The sequence below is a fragment of the Emydura macquarii genome, unplaced genomic scaffold, assembly GCF_026122565.2.
Source record: "Emydura macquarii macquarii isolate MOO-44397 ecotype Brisbane River unplaced genomic scaffold, CSIRO-AGI_Emac_v2 contig_1043, whole genome shotgun sequence".
NCBI classification, from domain to species: domain Eukaryota; kingdom Metazoa; phylum Chordata; order Testudines; family Chelidae; genus Emydura; species Emydura macquarii.
In genome coordinates this window covers 16,905,896-16,926,094 of record NW_027131180.1, presented here as the reverse complement: position 1 = coordinate 16,926,094, position 20,199 = coordinate 16,905,896, and the positions used below count along the sequence as shown (strand labels likewise).

Genomic DNA, 20,199 nt, shown 5'->3' with positions numbered 1-20,199 from the left:
ATTTTGTTTTGCTGCTTTTATTGTTTCAGGCTGGTACATAATAATAAAGTATAGAAAAAAGGCTGCAGTGGTAAACTATGTCATTGTAAAGAAAATAGAGGGATCAGAAATGACCTGTATGGAAATCAGCATCATTATAGATTAAATACATTGTAGAGATGTGAGCACTTTGTCATTAATGAAGAACTCCACTGTGAGAGGCAGGCTTCTAGAGAAGATCCATTTTATAGTTGACATTCTGGGAGAAGAAGAAAAAAATTAAAATTACCACTGCACAGTACATTACCCGTCTCGAACAATTTTAACAAAACCCACTTGACAAATGCTGTGACTTCATTCTGAAAGTTAGGACTAAGTTTAATTTTCCCCTGTCATCAATAATGAAAACTGACATCTTTCATATAGATACTTACCTTCTGTTGGAACCGGTTTGAAACACCAGGGGCTATCTGGGGCATCTGAATTAAAGCAGCATTGCTTTGCACTGCACTCAATTTCAGTGATGCCTGGATACCCACAGTTTTCTCTTGCTTTTGGCTGCACATCACATTCACCTGGAGCTATTTAAAACAAAGTATACAACATATACAACGTATCATATTTTTCATTAAATGATTATGCATCGGTTATTTAAGGTATTCAAAATGGCACTGTTCTGTAAATGACACTTTCATGCATATCAAGCACTTTTGTACACCTAAGCAATGTATTACATTTCACTATAAATAGACCCAGCTCCCAACAGTCCCTCAGCATGGGGCCAAGCAATGAAATGCATTGCAGGAGGAATATGTTCAAATTCACAATTTAAATGAGTCTAGCGTCCTGAGGCTTTTGAATATTTGCTCTTACTATTATGAAACCACTACACAGCTTTGCATGGTTGGCAATCTTTCTCCAAAAGAAGCCTCCTGCACAGTAACAGTGAGCATTACAGTAACTTTACTTCACTACAGAAATTATACAACTACTGATAATACAAAGTTGTAATTGTAAAATACTAAGAGGGCCAAATTCTAGCTATGTCAGTAGCTCCCCGGGCAAGTGCCCCAGAGATGAATCTGTCCCTAAGTTTGTAGCTGATGTAAACCACCTAATTATTTAGTGGGAATGGTGTGTTTCCTAAACTTCAAGTCTGAAATAACCTAGACTCTCTGGAGATTTGAATCTTGACATGATTCTCTCACCTTTTCTAGACAAATTCCATGTAGCAGGAATCTTGACTTTGCGCATGTTTTGTAAAGCACCGTGTACGTGCATGGTGCTACACATTTAAGACACACTCACATCCTGACTCTGAGGGACGGGTTCATATGCTGGGTGGGTTCCTGTAATGGGTCCCTCTTAGTTCATGAGGACAAATAGGCACGACCTGGTTCTGCAGCTCCTAAGGCCTGATCCTGCCCATGGAAGTCAATGAAACTTGCCATTTACTTCAATGGGCACATGATCGGGGCCTTAGGAAAAGCTTTTTGAAGTTTGCCTAATGAGGATTTTGCAGTGCTGTGTCTTATACAATTGTGTATTAAAAATATCCTTGTGTTTTTAACAATGTTCAGATAGCTACAAATCTGAAGTATCTAAATGATGTATGCTGGGTTTATACACTTTTTAGAATGCATTTAACTTGGACAATGAAAATGGACTAGTAGTCAGTCTAGCATGAAGTCCTCTGGGGCTTCGCTATTGCTAGCCTATATTCATGGAAGGCTTTCAGACAATATGGGGATAGGCAACAGTATAAAATTCTAAGCTAGGAAGCTAGCTCCACTATCTGCTTCTTCTGCAATAGAACAATGTTGCAGTGTTTGGGTTGCTGGAAGCTTAAATCCAAAACAAGAACTGTTTATAAATTTATAAAATTATGAAATAATTCCTGATAGGTTTTGCAACACCTTAAGTCTAGTTCTGAAGTACCTGACTTTATTTCTTTGACTAAAAATAACTCCACAGAAAAATAAGATCCTACACCGTCTGTAAAACATGCTTCACCTTATCAATAATTACTTTTTGCTCCGTTGCAAATTTTGTATTCTCTTTTGTGAACAGATGGCCAAGCACACCCATGCAAGGGTAGATGGGCCCCAAAGACTACATTTTATATATTTTGGGGGCATGGTCATCCTTTTATCATATCAATCTGTTTTGTGACAGTGCCATCAAACATTTCTGCAAGAGGACTCTCTCAAATACAAAAACATGAGTTAAGCTCTTGAAATAATTGCTGTATGCTGCTAATACACTAGGTAATGCTGTATTATGCCTAATTCCTCCAGATCTATTTTTCTCATCTCTGGGCTAAATTTTTTCCCTAGATACAAACACTTTCCAATGAAGTCTGTAGAACTCTGCACAAACTCCTGCTCAAAATTGGGCCCAATGTGGACAAAGCTCTCCAGATAAAAAAACACTTCTGTTAGAAGGATAGACCTTATGTAGTTAATACCGTGCTACAGAAAGAAACATAATTTATTAGATCTCAAATATTTTTGCTCCCTCTTTCTCCCTCATGACAAGAAAAATATTAGAGGGTTCCTCATTTTCATTCTTTCGCATCTGGTGTCATTACAAAGCTGAAGTGCATTACATTTTACATCTCAACATAACATTACAACAATTAACATCATGGTTTCTTAATATTTAACATTACTGAAATTATAAAGCAAGATCTTTGAGAAATATCTTATTTAACAATACTCAAAATTAGCATTGATTAATTTCAGATGGTTTGAGCTTACTTACGGCACACCCCCTGAACACAATATTTTAAACATGCACTTACGCAGCAAGGCATTGCTGAGCCCTACAATCAGGGAAATGGTCAGTAACCAGAACACCTTATTTTCCATCGCAGTCCTCAGTGTTCAGTCTGTAGGAAGAATGAGAGTCTATGGCTGAAAAGGTCGTTGGAGGGTTTTGCTTTATATCAGCTATGTTTGATCAAATAGTTTCAAATAACATTTACCTAAGGAGGCATTTTTTGGCAGTTCTCTCCATTTATCTCTTTTTGATTAAAACATTTGCAGGCCCATACAATGCCCAGTGAAGTGATAAGTATTTGAAAGTGGGAAAATGCTGTTGTAGATATAAAGCTTTGTTTAAAGCTTATGTGGCAATCAGGTTTTACATTAAGTGCTGTCAACCTAACCGTCTAATGAGTCAGTTTATAGTCTATCAGGGTTGCATTCTGCCAGTTTCAATCTCAATTACTTTTAATATAAAAGAAATGTGATATTTTTAGCAAGTCATCACAATACAGATTTTTAAAACAACATAGGTGTTGCGCTCAGCATTGCAATGCTTAATCGATTAAAGAGCACAGATACCATTTTCAAAAGTGATTTAGGCTCCTAAAAGACTAAATCCCATAAACTATCAATGGGATTTTGGCTCCTAAGTGCCTAAATCAGTTAGGCGTTGCAATGCTGAGCACTGCAACACCAAAATACCTTTAAAAATGTGGGCATCGGTGTCCATATGTCTGGGACAGTAGTTCTATTCTATATGGCTTCTTATACCACCCTTATCACTCTAGTATCTGAGCACTTTATGAGTAGTGCGTAATTCAGGGTTAAGGAGATAAAAACTATCTCAAGCAAGAAGCTGACTCCTTGTTTAGACTTCACACAGGTGTACAGGATAAAATAGTGAGACAGGAAACTCTATGGGCTTCACTTTTTAATTTAAACCTTGTTGTTTAAGTACAACCAAATAGGAAGGCACTTTTATGTTGTCATGGGTGATGACATCATGTGGTAAACCAACACTGCATCTTCTAGTTTGGTGGGACATGGCACAAGGAAAAGGATGTTTCTAAAGGTATCACAAGAGAATAAAAGGGGGTCAATGGTTAAAATGCTCAAAAGCACCGAAATGACATAGGAGTCTAAGTCCCATTGAAAGTCAGTAGAATTTAGGCTCCTAACTCACTTGAGCACTCTTGAAAATTTTATCCCAAGCAGTCCACAATCAGTCAAATCAGCATGGTGGCCTGTACCCACAAAGAGTGCAGAGCAGGGCAAGAGAATATTTCTTGTGATCCCAATTACCCTCCCCACACGTACATCCCATTGTGGAGCGCCAGGAGCGGGAGAGAATTGATAGGGCCTTTCTACTTCTCCTGGATTTTGGCTAGCAGAGAGGCTCTTTGTTCCCATGCCACCTCTACTACTTTCCTTCTCTGTCCCTCTGGAGATGATGGGGAACCAGGACATATTTTTCTGCAGAGAAAGGAAGCAGATTGGGGACCCCCACCTTGGACAGTTCTCCCATCAGGTGCTGTGCTGTTCCACAATGTGAGCAGGGGTGCTCCCTGCCTAGTGGTGAGAGTCCCTGGCAGGGGCCTCACTTAGTGGTAGGGGATAGAGAAGCCCTGGTCCTCGCACTCCACTGGGTTCTAACCCAGGGGCCCTGTTGGGCACCGTAAGGAAGGCATCCACTACTTGTGGGCCAGCAAACACTCTCCCCTGGGATCTCTGTGCACATTGTGGTTTGCAGTTGTCCCTTGCAACTTGGCCCATGGGCCTCTGTAGGCTGGGGATTCCCAGATTAGTGCAGCATTCTGGGGATACGCTCCTGCCATAGCCTCTCTGTAGCAGTTAGTGCAGATCTTTTTCTCTCCACCCACCACCCTGACGTGCTGAAGAGACTCCTTCTTTAAGCCCCTTCTTCAACTGGAGCGTGACCAGCAGTCCTGCAGGGGTGAGGCTTTCTGGGTCCAGAGTTGTTCCTGCACTCCTTTCTCTTCAGTGTGGGGTTTATCTACCTCATCACACACCCACTGGTGGATAGGCCTGGATCTTCATAAACTTCCCAGGCAGGTACAGCTCTTGCTGCTGCTCCCACTGCAGGTTCTCCTGCTTAATACATCCTCATTTCACCAGTCAGTGGGAAGTGGGAGGAAATGGAGATGTGTTCCCCCAAATCTAGGCGAGAGAAAGGAGGAAGAATTCTTTCCTCTTCTTCTGGAAGAAGAAGAGTATGCTCTCCTTTACTTTAACCTCTGCTTATATCAGTTTTATAATGATGTAACTGCATCGACTTCAATACAATCATCTTTTAATGTTCATCCTCTCTGAGAGACAACTCGTGGTCCAATTGGCAGTCAGGAGTACAGATACATGTGGAGGGAAATGTGTCTTAAGCTGGTCTAAGAATCAACCTGTGATGACTGGTTGGTGTATGGTATTCCTGTTTTTTTTCTGGTTCCTGCTCCCAGAACTCAGTGTTCTTGTTTAAGGGTGTGTGTGTGTGCATAGTGTTGGGTGTGTGCAACTACTCAGGGCCTGCTGCTACATATCTGCTCTTTGGATTCTTAGACTGTTGCTGACCTAACTGGTTCCTGGTTATTACATATTTTGATTAACAGCATATCCCTGTGTGTATTGCTTTGAGTTTTTTGTGGTTTTGGATTACTCTTCTGGGGTGCATCAGAGCATAACGCCATGACAATGAGTGCTTCTATTCTGCAACCCAGGCTATCTGCGCATCTTTCAGCTATTGGCTGCCGATACTTCATTCAGAATTTTCAGATCAAGGTGCAGATTGTGCAACTCTCCAATGTTGCTAAGTTACCCTTGTTGCGCAGCTGTTTAGGCTATGATGGCATTGATATTTATGATGGACTCCTAGGGTACATCTACACTGACAGCAGCAAAGTCGCCACCATCAGCTCGACTTATCTGGATCGATTGAGCGATCAGTGAAGACCCACTCAATCGAGCCAAAAGTCGACGCTCTTAATCCACCATCTCAAGTGGCGTAGCGCTGCATCAATGGGAATGCGGTTCCCGTCAGCACAGTGCAGTGAAGATGGTGTGCAGAAGAGAAGTACAGCAGTCAACGGGAGTTACGCAAGCTACTTTGCGTAGCTTGCGTAACTCCCGTCGACTGCCACCGAATCGCTGGGTAAATGTAGACTAAGCCCTAGATTCCAAGTCCTCCTCTGATGCAGCTCTGCAGTGCCTTAATAAGTATTTTGGCACTGGAGATTGTTCTGTTAGAAGAAAATGTTTTTTGAAGCTTACTAGCAGCCCTATGGAAACTATACTTGAATGTGCATGTCATTTGCGGCGATTGGTTCCAGATTGTGAATTTCGGAACAATTATAATGATCGTGCTCAGGATATTTTTGTGATTGGCAATGTTTAAGTATTTCACTGTAAAGGATAAAATAACAGCATCTGAAGTTCTGCTTATGTGTCTTTGTATGGGGAGATTTTGAATAGACCAGTAAAAGGGCCAAGGACCACGTGATAGTGTATCATACTTGTTGCTAACAGCAGTCAAAATTGATAGGTCTTTCAGCAGGTCTGTGCAGCCTGGGCATGACTAATCCAGGAGGGGAGCCCCTTTATCAACCTTTGCTTGACCCTGTGCCCCTCCCTGATGCTCTGGTGGACATGCTGGGATCTGTGTTTCAGGAAAAGACCAATAAACTTATTTATGCCTGCCCCCTGGGAAATGTTTGTCCCAGCCTCAAGATATGCAAATTCTGTCAGAACATACCTCGCTAATTAAGTACTCTGGTAACCTTAGGTCTAGCTTTTGAAACTTTTTTTTTCTTTTTCCTTGACGTGTTATTGTCTACTACAAGGATAAATGGGGGAAGAGGGGTGATATCTCTGTTTGGACCGAGATTTGGGATCCTACAATGACAGCTGGAAGATCTGACCAATCGGAAAGCCGTCGCTGTTTCCACTTGAAAGTTGCCCCAGACTTCGGTAACTATTAAGGGTTGAGGGTTGGGGTATTTTACCAACCTATTGCAGACATGTGTAAATGCTTGAGTCTAAGTAAAAGTATACCTTCAAAGTAAGAGCACACTCGTGAGGTGCTTGAGCCTAAGTAAAGCATAGCTTTATAGTAAGAGCACTGTTGTGTTATACTGTTTCTACCATCTATTGGCTAGACGGCCGTGTCTCCATTTGACTTATTTCCTGACACCACCTCGAACAAAGTAAAGTTACCACGAGCTTTGGGTTGGCAGAACCCTGGATAATAGAATTGGTGCCCTTCTCCATCACAATTATTTTTCAATTTACTGTGACAAGCAGCTTTCAAGCAAAGAGGGGCACTATTTCCAAAATCAGTAAGAAATTCCACTGTGGTGTTCCATACTATGAGAGGATTGTGGAAAATGCGTCTGCTCCCCCATTCCACTAATATGGTCCTGGAAAAGCTAAAGCACAGCAAGCCTTTATTCAATTGCAAGTGAAGTGTCAAATAAAATAAATTCACAATGTACATTTTCACAATGTATGTTTCTTCTAGTAGTAAAATATTTATATGTGAAGAACACATACACTGATTTTGATGACAATGCAGATGAAATTGCAAAGAATTCTGTAGCAATGATAGATTGCTGCAAAGATTCATTAAAAACTGGCAGAGATCTTTTCACTAGGTGATGCAACAGCATATACTGCTGCCAGTGCCTCAAAGAGCTATGGAAAGCATCATTCCATCTTCACCATTGTGATACTACTCAGTTTAACCTTTGTAAATTAATTGCATATGACATGTATTGAACAATGTATGGGTCTTGCTTCTGATGATGAAACTGATCTGGTTAAAAAAAAAATCCTGACTTTTGTAGATGAATATTTTCATTGAAATTTTGAATGTCAGCCTCCAAAGATTTTTCCTGCTTTTCAGTTAGTTCTGAATTGAAGTTTTAAATCTTTTGATGAGTTTTCCACTTCCGCCAATAATTTTCAGAAATTGAACACAAGAAATATGGTGGCCTATTGCATCACACTTTGAGGAGCAGATCCTTTGGAGATGTAACAGTTTGCACCAGCTGAGTATCTGCCTCTGAATGCACCTCAGAATATATGTAATTTTTATTCCTTTGGACCAGAACCTGTCTATGTATTTTAATTAGAGATATATTTTAATGACATTAATTAATTTTATAAAGAAATTTAAATTTAGTACATTAATATTTTGAACCTGTCCATCACTGCTGCTTCTTGAGAGTTGGCTACCGTAATGTTGGCACCAATGCAAAAGTGACCTGCTTTTCCAAGTGCAGAGCAATAAGCACTTCCACTGATTAAGTGGGAGTTGAAAAATCAGTCCACTTATTTATATACGAAAGTTTGCAAAATTTAGTGTAGGGGTCTGTGTTGAAACATATATTACCACTTGAATAGATTCAGCTTGTACAGTACTTAGAAATTGAGTAGTAATATAGATCAAATTTTGACATACTGCTGGCTTCTGTGGATTTATGATTTGTTGTCAGTGTTTCTATTTTGTTTGTGTTAGTAAAAGTTGTTGCTGAGGTTAAGGCTCTCTAGATAAATTATTCATGGCAGTGACATTGGCTTCACCTGGGAATAACTGCTTCACTTCTTAACCTTCATTTGAAATAGATTGAGAGCAGCTGAGATGTTTTGCTATGTATTAGTATTGTAACAATTTGAGGCAAGTTACAGGCAAAAGGAACAGATATTTAAAAAACAGCTTTCTGTGTGCAGGAGCTAAACACAGCTAAATTAGGCCATAACCACATGAGGAAACTGACTGGCACGCATAGAATGTCTAGCGTCTCCGATTATGCCCTTCCACCTTCCCCCCCTCCGAACAGTTCTCCATGCCCTCCTCAGGGGCTGGGGAAAGGGCGAGTAGTAACTCCAGGGACTCTGTGCCTGCTGGTCAGTTTCCGCATGTGGGAATCTGGAGCATCTGGAGTTACTGCTCGCCCCTTCCCCTGCCCGAATGAGGAAGCAATCTCCTCCTGTGACTCCGGCTCACTCAGCCCCTGTCTCGGGCAGCCCAGCTCAGACAGGTAGGCTCTCTTGCTGGAGACAGCTGCCGCAGTGCCCCTTCCACTCCTGGGAGCTCTGCATGGAACAGCTGATTGGCAGTCAGGCTGGTGGGTGCTGATTACCCACTTCTTCCCCCCCGGGGTGCTTGAACCCCTGAGCACCCATGCAGTCGGTGCCATACAGTTAGCACCATGAGTACCCATGCAGTCAGCGCCATGCAGTCTGCCAAAAGGCCTACTGATTTTGGCTGCTCTTAGCAACGAGTATGATAATCAATATTACACTATCGGTAGTGATCCCTGGCCCTTTTACTGGTCCATCAAAATGATGGAGTACATAATGGAGAATTTTTACAAATGTAAATGAATCAAACCCTTCAAGTTATTTGCACTGTTAGCCTACTATGTAACTGCAAGATATTGTGTTACTCTCATTTGCCCTCCTATTTTCACATTCATTTGTTGCATCTCATCTTTAGACTCCCTGGACCATATATTTACACAGAACCTAGTTCCCACTCTGGCCTTTGGGTGCTACCATCATACCCACACCAGCACATTAATTCCAAGTTCAAAGTAGAAGTGCCACCACTGCGCACAGCAGCTAGAATCTGATCATTCTCCGGTCCCAGGGAGCTGCACCGTGTTGTGCTAGTGATCCAGTCAGCGAGCGTGGTACTTGACATAAGTACATATGGCAGAATCAGACCCCAAATATTACAAAACTGCACCTAGTTATGATTTGTTTAATCCTTTATTATAATTATCTTGCTTTTGTCAGTACCTCCTAATTTTCTTTCATGGTTATTTTCACTGTGTGAATGTATTAAACACTGAAGGCATACATAATATGTGTCTTGTAAAAGCCTACAATAAGTAGCCTGGAGTTAACTGCTCATTTTACTGTTTATACATCATCACTTTGTATGTCCAAGTCTATGATACATTTCCAAAGCACTCGTTATGTAGACTAAGGTTCAGATCCAATTCCCTTTTAAATGAGTGGAAGCTTTTCCATTGACTTCAATGAATTGGATCTGGCTGTAGGGCAGATCATCATTTTTCTGAGCAATCTGTGAGGCTGTATTTTACTTCCCCTATATGAGGTTTGGAAGCATAATGACTAAGGTCACTTGCCAACTGGTTTCCAAATTGGCAAAGGTGTATTGTCATTCAATCAGTGAGAATGGTGTCCAACAGCTGCATGAAAACTTATTGCAGAAAGACAATGCAAACATAAAAAATCCCAGCAACAACTGCCTAGTAGTAGCCTCCTCAGCCCAGAGCAACGTGTATTACATGAAAATGGAGATTAAAGGTGGATGCTGGGTGTGTCTCTTCAGACCAAAGTCAAGGTACAATCGAGGTAGGCCTGCCTTACAGGCTACCGTGTACCTACCCTAAAGTTAAACAGATGGTTTTGGCTTGCATCTTCCTGGATTGTGTGTAATATCTTAGATTTCAGTTGCACGTAAGCGAGATACTGCTTTCCTTGCTATGTGCCTGCCCTTTGTTGAAAATAAGAAATCCAATATTCATATTGTGAAATGCTTCCAAAGAAGCAGAATGTAGACTTTTAATAGAGGTATCAGAGACAGCATGTTCCTTGATGATTAGACTACACCCGAATGCTGCTCTGGCCATCAACACAACAGCTAAATCCTATAGACTTGCAGTGAGGCACACGGGGCACAGGAGTTCAAACTACTCCCTTGTTGCACTCATTTTTTATTCAGGTCAGTTTCAGCTCCCTCAAGTCTGTAAAAGGATTGGTTGAGGCTACTCTGCCTTTTTTTTTAATCCACTAGGCAGTTCTTACATCTGTGTTTTCAGACTAGCATAGAACTAGACAAGTGACAACATTTTCAGGATACTGCTGCAAAAACCTGTTTATGAAGGGTTTATCAACATAGAATAGGCATAGTTTATAAAACCATGTACATGTCTCAAAATCTTCTCACTTTGTGGAGAACCAAACTTATACATTCTTTTTTTTCTTCTTTCTTTTAAAGAAAAACAACAGCAAAACAGCTGTCATTCATTAACCTAAAAAAGAATCAAACACACCTGTCTCATTTTCTTTTGAACATCTTAAGCAAAAAATGAATTCTTGACTGGCCAATTGAAAGTACAATTTTCCATTTTATAATTACCAGTTCATGATAACACATTTTTAACCTTGCCTCCTTTTGATTTAATGAAGTCTGTGGTTCTCTTCTGCCATCCATTGATGCTGGTGAAAGATTTTTTGAAATATGCTGCACATTTAACACTAAAATCACTAATCAATTTAGTTTGCTGAGACTGTAGTCTTTTTTTTTTCTTTTTAAAGGTATTGCTGTCTATCCTTGCCCATAGCATGTCAGGCCAAGTGTATCATATGTCTAAGGAATACTTTGACTGTAATGTAATCCTGTGTCAAACCCAATGCTTTCAATTGTGGACTGAGTTAGCAATTTTAAACTGTTTAATCAGCTTGTTTAATAATGTAACAAATTTACATGTCTTTAGTACAAACATTTTTAAACACAGAGGCACTTACCAGGGAATTATAGAGAAAACCTAATTAAAGTGAAACCTTTTCACCCCAGTCCCCTTTTTGGGGGGAGAAGGGTAGCACATATTTTTTTTAAATAGCCATTAGACGAAAAGAACAGAAGTCATGGCCAGAAGCAAGAACTGAAGACATGCCAGTATGGTCTTTAAATGTTTTACACATGTACAATATGGTCCTAAAAATATCCTACAAATTAGACATTAACTACAACTGCAAAACTGCCCACCTGTATAGACTAGAAATTCAATTACCTAGTGGAGAATTTTCAGACACTAGAATTATTAGACCAGATCTTGAAGTCTTTTTCTCAGGCCAGTCCCCAGCTTTTAAAGTTAACCCCCTTCCCATTTAAGCCATCCTTATTTTTCTTTCATCTTTACACCTCATTTTCTCTTTCAAGGATTGTCATCTGAACTTCGCATTAGTATAGTTGTTTTTAATTTAAAGGAAAACTGCAGTGATTATTTATTATATAATCTTTCTTAGGAAATAAGAATAGTTTAAAAGGAATTTCAAAGCAGTTTCTAGAAATATATCACTGTCTCAGTTCAGTAAATAGTACTGGTTTGTCTCTTGGTGTTTGCCATTTTAACAATATATGGGACTTATTAGGTCTATTAGAATAACCAAATGATAAATTAATAAGCAATTAAACCATAAAGCAAATTTAAACTCTGATTCACAAAAATGAGATCTGAATTCTTCCAATCCTAATTTGCTACTAAGTCTATCAAATTGGCAGCTTCCTGTTGTTTTTATGTCAGACACTCAATATATTTTAATTGAATAATTTATTATTCTTTGTAATTAAATTCAGTTTTTAGAAATACTATTTATGCTGCACTGTACTTTTCTTTTATGTGCATTTAGTCCTGGTGAAAGGTACTAGCATAGCCACCTTTGGAAACCAAAGTCTTCTGTGTATCCACAGCACAACATGGGCAGCGACATTCGAACTTCCTCACATTGTTTTACTGTTGTCTCTCAACTTTGACCTGATCTCTTGAGGTGAACCGGTAGTTCAGGTTCCATCCTTGTCACTCTCTGCTGAGATGACCAAGAAGGGTTTTTGTGATGTGGATATCTATCCACTGACAACTTGACTGTGTCCAGACCTCATTACAAACGTATCGTCCTGCAGTCAGCCATCAAATGGTGATATCAGCTTGGACCAGATTTGAATCAATGAGTAAAAGTTCTGTATACCATTATCAATTACATGAGCTAGCCAGCTCCCACAACTGCTTTCTAAAATAAGAAATAACCTAGTTTGCTATAATTTTAGAAAGAGCGGATGTAAAATACAGGGGATTTTGTAACATAACCACAAGCAGCAGCTGTATTAATAACTCATACGTCAGGAAACCACAACAGCACTTTAGATGCTTTTCTCCCTCATAAGCTGGTTGTCTTGCATAATACTATTTTGGGTGGGGGACACAAACAATGGAGAATCTACTGCTCCCTCTGCAGAAAGCTTTTGTGGGCTATATTGTGTCATTTTTATATATTGTGTCTTTAAAACATTGGATATATTTATAGATGGTCCATAGATGATCTAGGTTTACTTTGTCCTGCCTCAGCACAGGAAGCTGGACTAGATGTTCTCTCGAGGTCCCTTCTGGCTGTACATTTCTGTGGTTCTCTATACCATACTGTGTCACACAGCATATGTTGTGCTGTTGTGTTGTATAGCATGCTTTATCTGTAGCAACATGTGTATTCAATTTTATAATTCATCAAAAAGCAATAACGGAGACTCTGCTAAACTATCTTCAAGACAAGCTCAGAATTTATGTGCAAAATTCAAAGTTGTGTTTTGCCGATTTCAGAGCCAGTTGTTTACAATCTCTGAAATCTTTGAGTCAAACTGAGTCATCAAGGTGAAAATAAATCTGGGCCCAAAGATTTCTCTTAACAATGAGAACAATGAGCATACTTGAAAAACTACCAGATATTTGTTTCCGTCAATTTAGTTACAAAGAAATCTGATAGCCATGTAGTGAAGTATGTGTCTTGAATGTGCACAGATCTCAGAGAAGAATAAACTTGTACTCGGTTCCCTGGAAAGGAAGTATTAAAATAGGCCCTGATTTCAATTTCCTCCTCTGTAATCCTTAGATTGTATCACCCAAGTCAATTTTTAATTCCTGTAGCATTTTGTATTATCAGTCTTCTTGCTGCCTTTTTGTTTACATGAGTTGTGTAGGTGCCAAGAAACATACATGCACATCTTCCAGAACCCTACTTGCCTTTTACATCTGAAATGAGTTGAACGCAACCATAGGAGACCAGTTCTTTTTCATTTTATACAGTAAGTTACAAGTACCAATTAAAAGATTAAAGTAATTGCTGTTAATATAAAATATTACATAAGACTCTAATGGGAGGGGTACATGATCCTTTGGAGCGGGAATTTGAAATCAATTTTCAAAAGTGCAGTGACTCAATGCTCTTTTCAGGTTCACAGTTCTTCTCTCTAAAAATATAAAGCAATTTTGCATCTTTTAAAATATTCATCTTAATCCTTCGTGAAATTATTCTAAAGTCACATGATTTCTTTAATCCACATGGAATGGTAAACGACTACTGAAATTACCTCTAATTCTAGATTATAGTAAGAACTCTTCAGAAAAATATGCCCTGAATTGAAAAATGGTACAGACTAACTCTCATTCTATTTACTGAGAATCTGAACAAACATCATTCTGCTCACCAAATTTCATGGATACTTTTGAATGCTTTAATTCAGTGGTTCTCAACCTTGTTAGGGATTGGAGGTAGGGAACACAAAAACTGGGACTATGTATGGGTGTTGTATAAGGAGGCTGAAGGCCACATTAGTAGGGCTGATGGAAATACTAATAGGTATGGGTGCAGGTGGTTGGTACTGGATGCTAGGTAGGGTTTTGGTTTTGTTGCTGGGATGGGGACATGTCTCACTAATTCAAGTTTAATTGGCAATGTGTAATATTCCTCAAAGTGTAACTCATTTAGGTTAATAATATATCAGTTACATTCTGTCAAGTGCTGATATGGTTTCATTTCCTCCACATTGGGATATGTCATTCCTAACAGGGGTGGGTGTGGAGGTGGGGGGTGGAAAACCTAGCCGTAACATTTGGAAAACACCTCATTAAAATTATGTCAAATGACTCTCCCTAGGTAGTATAGGATTATGATTTCATTATGATTTACAGCAGACAGATGTTTAGTAAAGCATTTGTGTGCTTCTGGAAGTCTGAGTCAGAGTCTGACTGTGTTTAAATGAAGTTTCGTATTAGAAAATGGAAAGTACATGCAAATGCCATATCCCTAGACAGTGCATCACTTCCAGCTTTTTCATGTTAAGTCCTTTAAGTGTCAACCTGGGGAATCTATGTGCCACTTATTAATTCTGGTTGATTTTATGAAATTGCTGTGTCATTGAATGCCTTGGTGTATGTGGAATCCACCATCTGCCATCAGGGCTGTGGCACAATCTTTCCCAGACCAGGAACAATGGTGGATTATTAAACCTTGATGGCCCCCATTCACATGGGAGCACCTTAGGACAAGAGGTTGGATGAAGATATGAAAAACAGCAGGGGTTCATTGAGAGGACAGGAGAGAACAAGCTATCCACTCTCAGGTGTGTTCAGGTGTGTGGTACCCAGTACAGCCTGCAGCAATCCAAAGCTGCAATTGTGGGGAAAGTCCTGCACTGTAACATGGTTAATGCAGATGGAGTCTCCAGGGAGTTTAGCTGCTAAAATCTGAGGTATCTAGTCAAAATGTACAAAGTATGATTTTTCTAAAGCTTATAATTTGGCCATATTTGGTCAGAATTTCACTGCGACAGTAAAAGACAGATCCCTGATACAAAGGCCACTCCCGTCCCATATTTCAAGTTCCTTCTCTAAAGCATGGAGTTGATCGAACTGTTCAAAGAAAAGGTCACCAGAATGTTTTAACTTGGGAAAACACAATGATTTTCCCCCCGCCCCGCATCCTTGTTTTTGGAAATGGCTGAACTGTTTTGGCTTAAATGTTCCAAAAAATTCAGCTTGAGGCAGCAACCCAGCATGGAAAATTTCAACTCAAACAATTAGAGATTGGCAAAGTTATAAATGACTGAAAAACAAGGTCTTATAAAGGGAAGTGTTGGGCAACCTTAATAGTGGTCAGTGCTACCCTCCTCACCAATAATCTATCAAGCTATTAGCAGGGCAGAACTATATCAGACTTAAACAAAGGCTTGAAATTTTATAAGAAATGTTAAAATTGAAATACATACTTTATTGCTAAAACTTATTTTTCATTTAGAAATTTAGCATCTTCACTCTGTCAGCTACCTCTAGCAATAGCCTGGCAATCATCCTAAGTGGTCATCCCCTCCATTCTCCTTGTGTCTCTCAGACATAACTAAAATGTTGACTGTCCCAGTAAGGTAGCTGCACTGCCTGTATAGGCATTGTTGGAGTCCTTTCATTTTCTGAACAATAGACTGACTTGAAGTAAGGGCAAAATTTGATTAACAGACAAAAGATGGGAGGGGAATAACAAACCTCCATTTGTTCATGTATCCAGTCCAGAAATGAGGTGGTATGACTGTAGACTCCTGGTTTATTTACTTCTGCACAGCCAATTCCAAAACTGGTAATTCCTACCAGCTTCCAGGTGTTCATATCTTCACATGCTAAGGGTCCCCCACTGTCTCCCTGAAGTACCAAAGAAATAAAACAAATGGTCAGCAGCTCCAAAAAAGAAACGATCAGAGGATCTATTTACTTTGGAGCATAGAAAATACCACTGATTAAAAGAGTTTCTTAATTCTTCTCCCTTCTGAATCTTATGAAGAACATACACTAATGGGATGTTCACTTTCACAGGCAAGTGGCTGTTCTATAGGGTGGACAAGTACACATGAAATTACTTCTCTTTTTGCTGTGAAAAAGTGTTATCTGCCTATTCTCATTCGTGTGTGCAAAGAAGTACTAGGTGTTAGAGCTGGTAGGGAATCTTCCATAGGAACGATTTGCATTAAGAAAACCAAAATAAAATTTTTAGTTTTGGGTTGATTCAAGTTGAATCAGAATATTTTGAGGTGTCAAATAGAACCCCCTCTTGAACAATCTTCATTTAAAGTCAGTTCAACATTAAACTGCATTTCCCTATTTGGTGTGATGACTCATGGGAGCTGTCATTCAGGTTCCCATTCTCTCTTATGGGCTGAATTCCCTGGCTGGACTACATCTCCTATGATGCAACAGTGTTCTCACTGAATGGCATGGTGCATCATGAGAATCACATGACTACAAGAGCCATACGAGAGATTTAGACCAGCCAGAGAGCCTGGCCCATAGCAAAGAATGGAGGCATCAAGCAACTTGAACTATAACTCCCATAGCTGGGAAATGTAGTTTAATGTTGAACTGACTTGAAACAAAGTATTTTGGGTCAGTTCAACAAACCAAACTAATTTCTATTTGGGAACATTGAAATGTTTTGTTTTGATGTAAAATGTTGAAAGTTCCAAATAAAAATTTTTCAGAACTTCTTTGTTCTATGAATAATTTTGATATTTCAACTTATTGTCCCAATTCAAAATGAAAACAAATGTTGAAATATCAGAATTTCCCATGGGATGGCAATTCTGATTTTTGCTCAGCTTTACTCAGCATTCACGCTACATATGATAGGATAGCAGAGTTCAATGCTCCTACAATTATGGGACACTATCTGCCTATGATTTTCTCACTGTTTAATGGTTTGAGAAGTAGAAGCTTTGAATTTATATCCCCAAATTGGGGTCTCTATCGTGTTGGAGCAAACATTACTTGAGGATTCTTTGGGGATGGATAGATAGATAAAGAGTCTATTTAAAGATGCATAGGGATTGGGTATCTGCTTCTCCTAACTGCTCATGGGAAATCCACAGATATCAATTTACATGTGGGTATACTGAGGCATGAGAGTACCCATCATAATTGAGTCACTGCTGGGGAAATGCCATCTATGAAGTTGCATCACTATACCTGACAACCAGGGCTGCCTGACCCAGTGACTCTGAAGTACGGCTTCTCAGGGTAGCATTTCTTTTGTTTATTATGGAAATGTCTAAGAAACAACCAAGACTGGAGCCCTATTCCGCCATGCACTGTATGAACACAGAATAATAGATATAAATAGTCAAATTCCCAATCTACTGTGCTACTAGTATGTCCATTGTTAGACAAGTATAAAAATCCTTAAAATGCACCCTAACTGTCTCATATCTATTAAGCCCATCTGTTTTCCTAATTAACTCAATACTGTCAGCAGTTCCAGAGGTATCTCTTTATGTCAGGGGATGCAACTTCCAAACATGAAGATTCAATGCAAACATCAGGGCTGGTAAACTTGTATATTTTATTCCTCTTCCTTGCCCTTCATTTGTGAGCTTCTTAGATCGGGGCAGTATTATCAGTATTACTGTATATTCAGACAACACCTAGTACATTGTGGGTCCTCATCATTATCACAATCGCAAATCCCAAAGGAATGTAACCTTCTTGCAGATCAAGGGCCACCCACATCAATCTCTAGCTAGGTCCTTAAGATAATCTGCCTGGATATTCAGTTTATGTCCATCATTGGTGCTCTTACTGCACCAACAAATCTTTTGGTAACCCTATGATCACTGGCTGTATAGTTGCACTTTTTGGTACGTAATTCATTGGTTTTGTGGGTGCTACCATAATACAAATAAATAATGACTTTTGGTCACTAACCAGGGCTGGATTTGAACCAGTCATTTATAGGTATTGTAAAAGACTCCATAGTTCATTACCAATCCTCTGATTTATCCAGTTTTAGTTTTTCCAAATTTAGTTCTCTTCCAGACTTACACATTTCCATTTCTCTCTAGAGTCAGTCAGCAAAGTGAAATGCTCTGATTGCTATATGTTAACCATCGAGTTTCCGCCCCTTGCAGCTCTTATGAGCTGATTTAAGTGAGAACTCTTCTTCTTGCCAGTGGTTGTGAGCAGAGCAGAGAATGGGTGGCACCATGCTTACACACATAAGAGAAGTCTGAAAATATCTTAAGTACATTTTTTTTAAAGAGAACTGTAAGTTTACCTTCTGCAGTAGCCGATAAAATGCACAGATTAAAAGAAGGAAGGAAGCCATACTTTGGCATACTTTATGAATGCAAGCAATTACAGTAACTGGTATACATACACTGTAAACTTCTGCAAATATTTCCTGAGAAAAAGGCAGGGAGTTGCCTCTAGATAATGTACTACTCTTAGTTTTACAGCCAATGTTAACCAATAGAATTGTAGTTAAGAAACTTCCATACCTGACAAGTGTCCACACCTCCCTTTAAAAAACCTGCACAAAGCATTGAAGAAGTTATGATTCCCCCATAGACGTCCCTGTGATTGCAAATCTTGTTAGAAATCAAAGGAACACCAGCAAAATTCATGGTTTCGGAGGTATCACCTGTTTCAAAACATAGATCATTCTCTTTATTTAAAGTCCTATAATTTTTACAGTGCTATTATTTCCTTAAAACCGATGTCCTATAGTAAAGAACAAAGATTTAAGGATATGAAGAATTAGGAAGACATGGATACATGATAATACACAAACAGGAAATCTAGGCATCCTGTCACTTACCAACATTACCCAATGATGAGCTACACCATATAGCCATGAAAGTTGTGCATTATGTGGTTGTACAAACTTGACAACTGACGATGACATAAACAACTTTAGAGCTAGTCAAACTGTTCATTACAAACAATACTTGTTAATTAAGACCCCTGTTTAGTTAGCAAATTATTTGCAAAGTAAGCCTGATTTTTCTCTTGAGTGTATTCATAATTTGTAACTATTGACCAAATTGTTTGGATAAATCATTGCCACAATAGGGGTTGTTCACAACCTTTTGGCTTTGACGGTTTGGCCGTTCATGTTGTGTAGTTGGTTGCCACTTTCTCTTTCTTTGATTTTTCTAAGGCACCTATCACATGGGCCCCTAGTGTTTCTGCTCTTTGACTGAATGATTGAAACATTTTAAACAGGAAACTAGTGAACACTGAATAATGCCCTTCCACTGTGCGTATTCAAAAACTTTCACTTTCATGGAGTGATTTGCCCCATGATTCATAGTCAAGTGAACTTTTGTTCACACATTTTCTTTATTATCCAGACAGCTCTAAAATACATCAGTATAGACAATGTACATTTTATTCTTGGAATCATGCTGTACTCCCGCTACTTGAGGTTATAAATAATTAAACCAATCAAATTAGGTAAATAAATAATACTCTGGTGGTATATGCTAGAGATGAATTTTACATTGTGTATAGCCCTATTTTGAGGGTTTAAGTAGTGCATATGCCTTGTTTAGACCCTCAGCACATGGGTGAATTTCACCCTAGATTATTGCTATATTTAGGAATAGCTTTGTTTTCCAGCTTTTTCGGAAGATTTAATGCTGAATACTGTGACTGCCAAATACTGTACATATATCACATGACTTATTTTAATGCATATAATTAATAATGGACATTAAAAAGACTCACCTCCTTCTGCTGCAGCTCCCCATCCTGATATCCAGCACATTTTTCCTTCTGGGAAATGTTCACCAAAATTAGGCAGACAGATTGGTTCTATCAGGCCTATTTAAAAAGAAACAATTGCTCTTAAAATGAGCAGAGGATGACACGTGGTGGCGAAGGGGTACTTGTGTGGCTGTATATTACTCCATATATCAGATGCTGACCTCCTTTGTAAAATTCTTTGAGATTTACCAATGAAAAACTCTATATAAGAGCTAAGTAATATTATTATTTCATATAAAATAATTGGGTCAGATCCTCAACTGATATTAATCAAT

The 20,199-nt window shown here is 39.1% G+C and overlaps 1 protein-coding gene across 1 annotated transcript in view; it reads right to left on the bottom strand.

Annotated features, from left to right (window-relative positions):
* Window positions 1-208: 208 nt before the first annotated feature.
* TMPRSS3 (transmembrane serine protease 3) overlaps window positions 209-20,199 on the bottom strand; it is a 42,321-nt gene continuing 22,330 nt past the window's right edge. The window contains exons 10-14 of the mRNA XM_067544989.1: window positions 19,886-19,981; window positions 18,655-18,797; window positions 15,878-16,030; window positions 414-560; window positions 209-238 (exon numbers count right to left, since the gene is read on the bottom strand). Coding sequence (XP_067401090.1) covers window positions 209-238; window positions 414-560; window positions 15,878-16,030; window positions 18,655-18,797; window positions 19,886-19,981 — 569 coding nt within the window. The remainder of the gene's footprint in view (window positions 239-413; window positions 561-15,877; window positions 16,031-18,654; window positions 18,798-19,885; window positions 19,982-20,199) is intronic.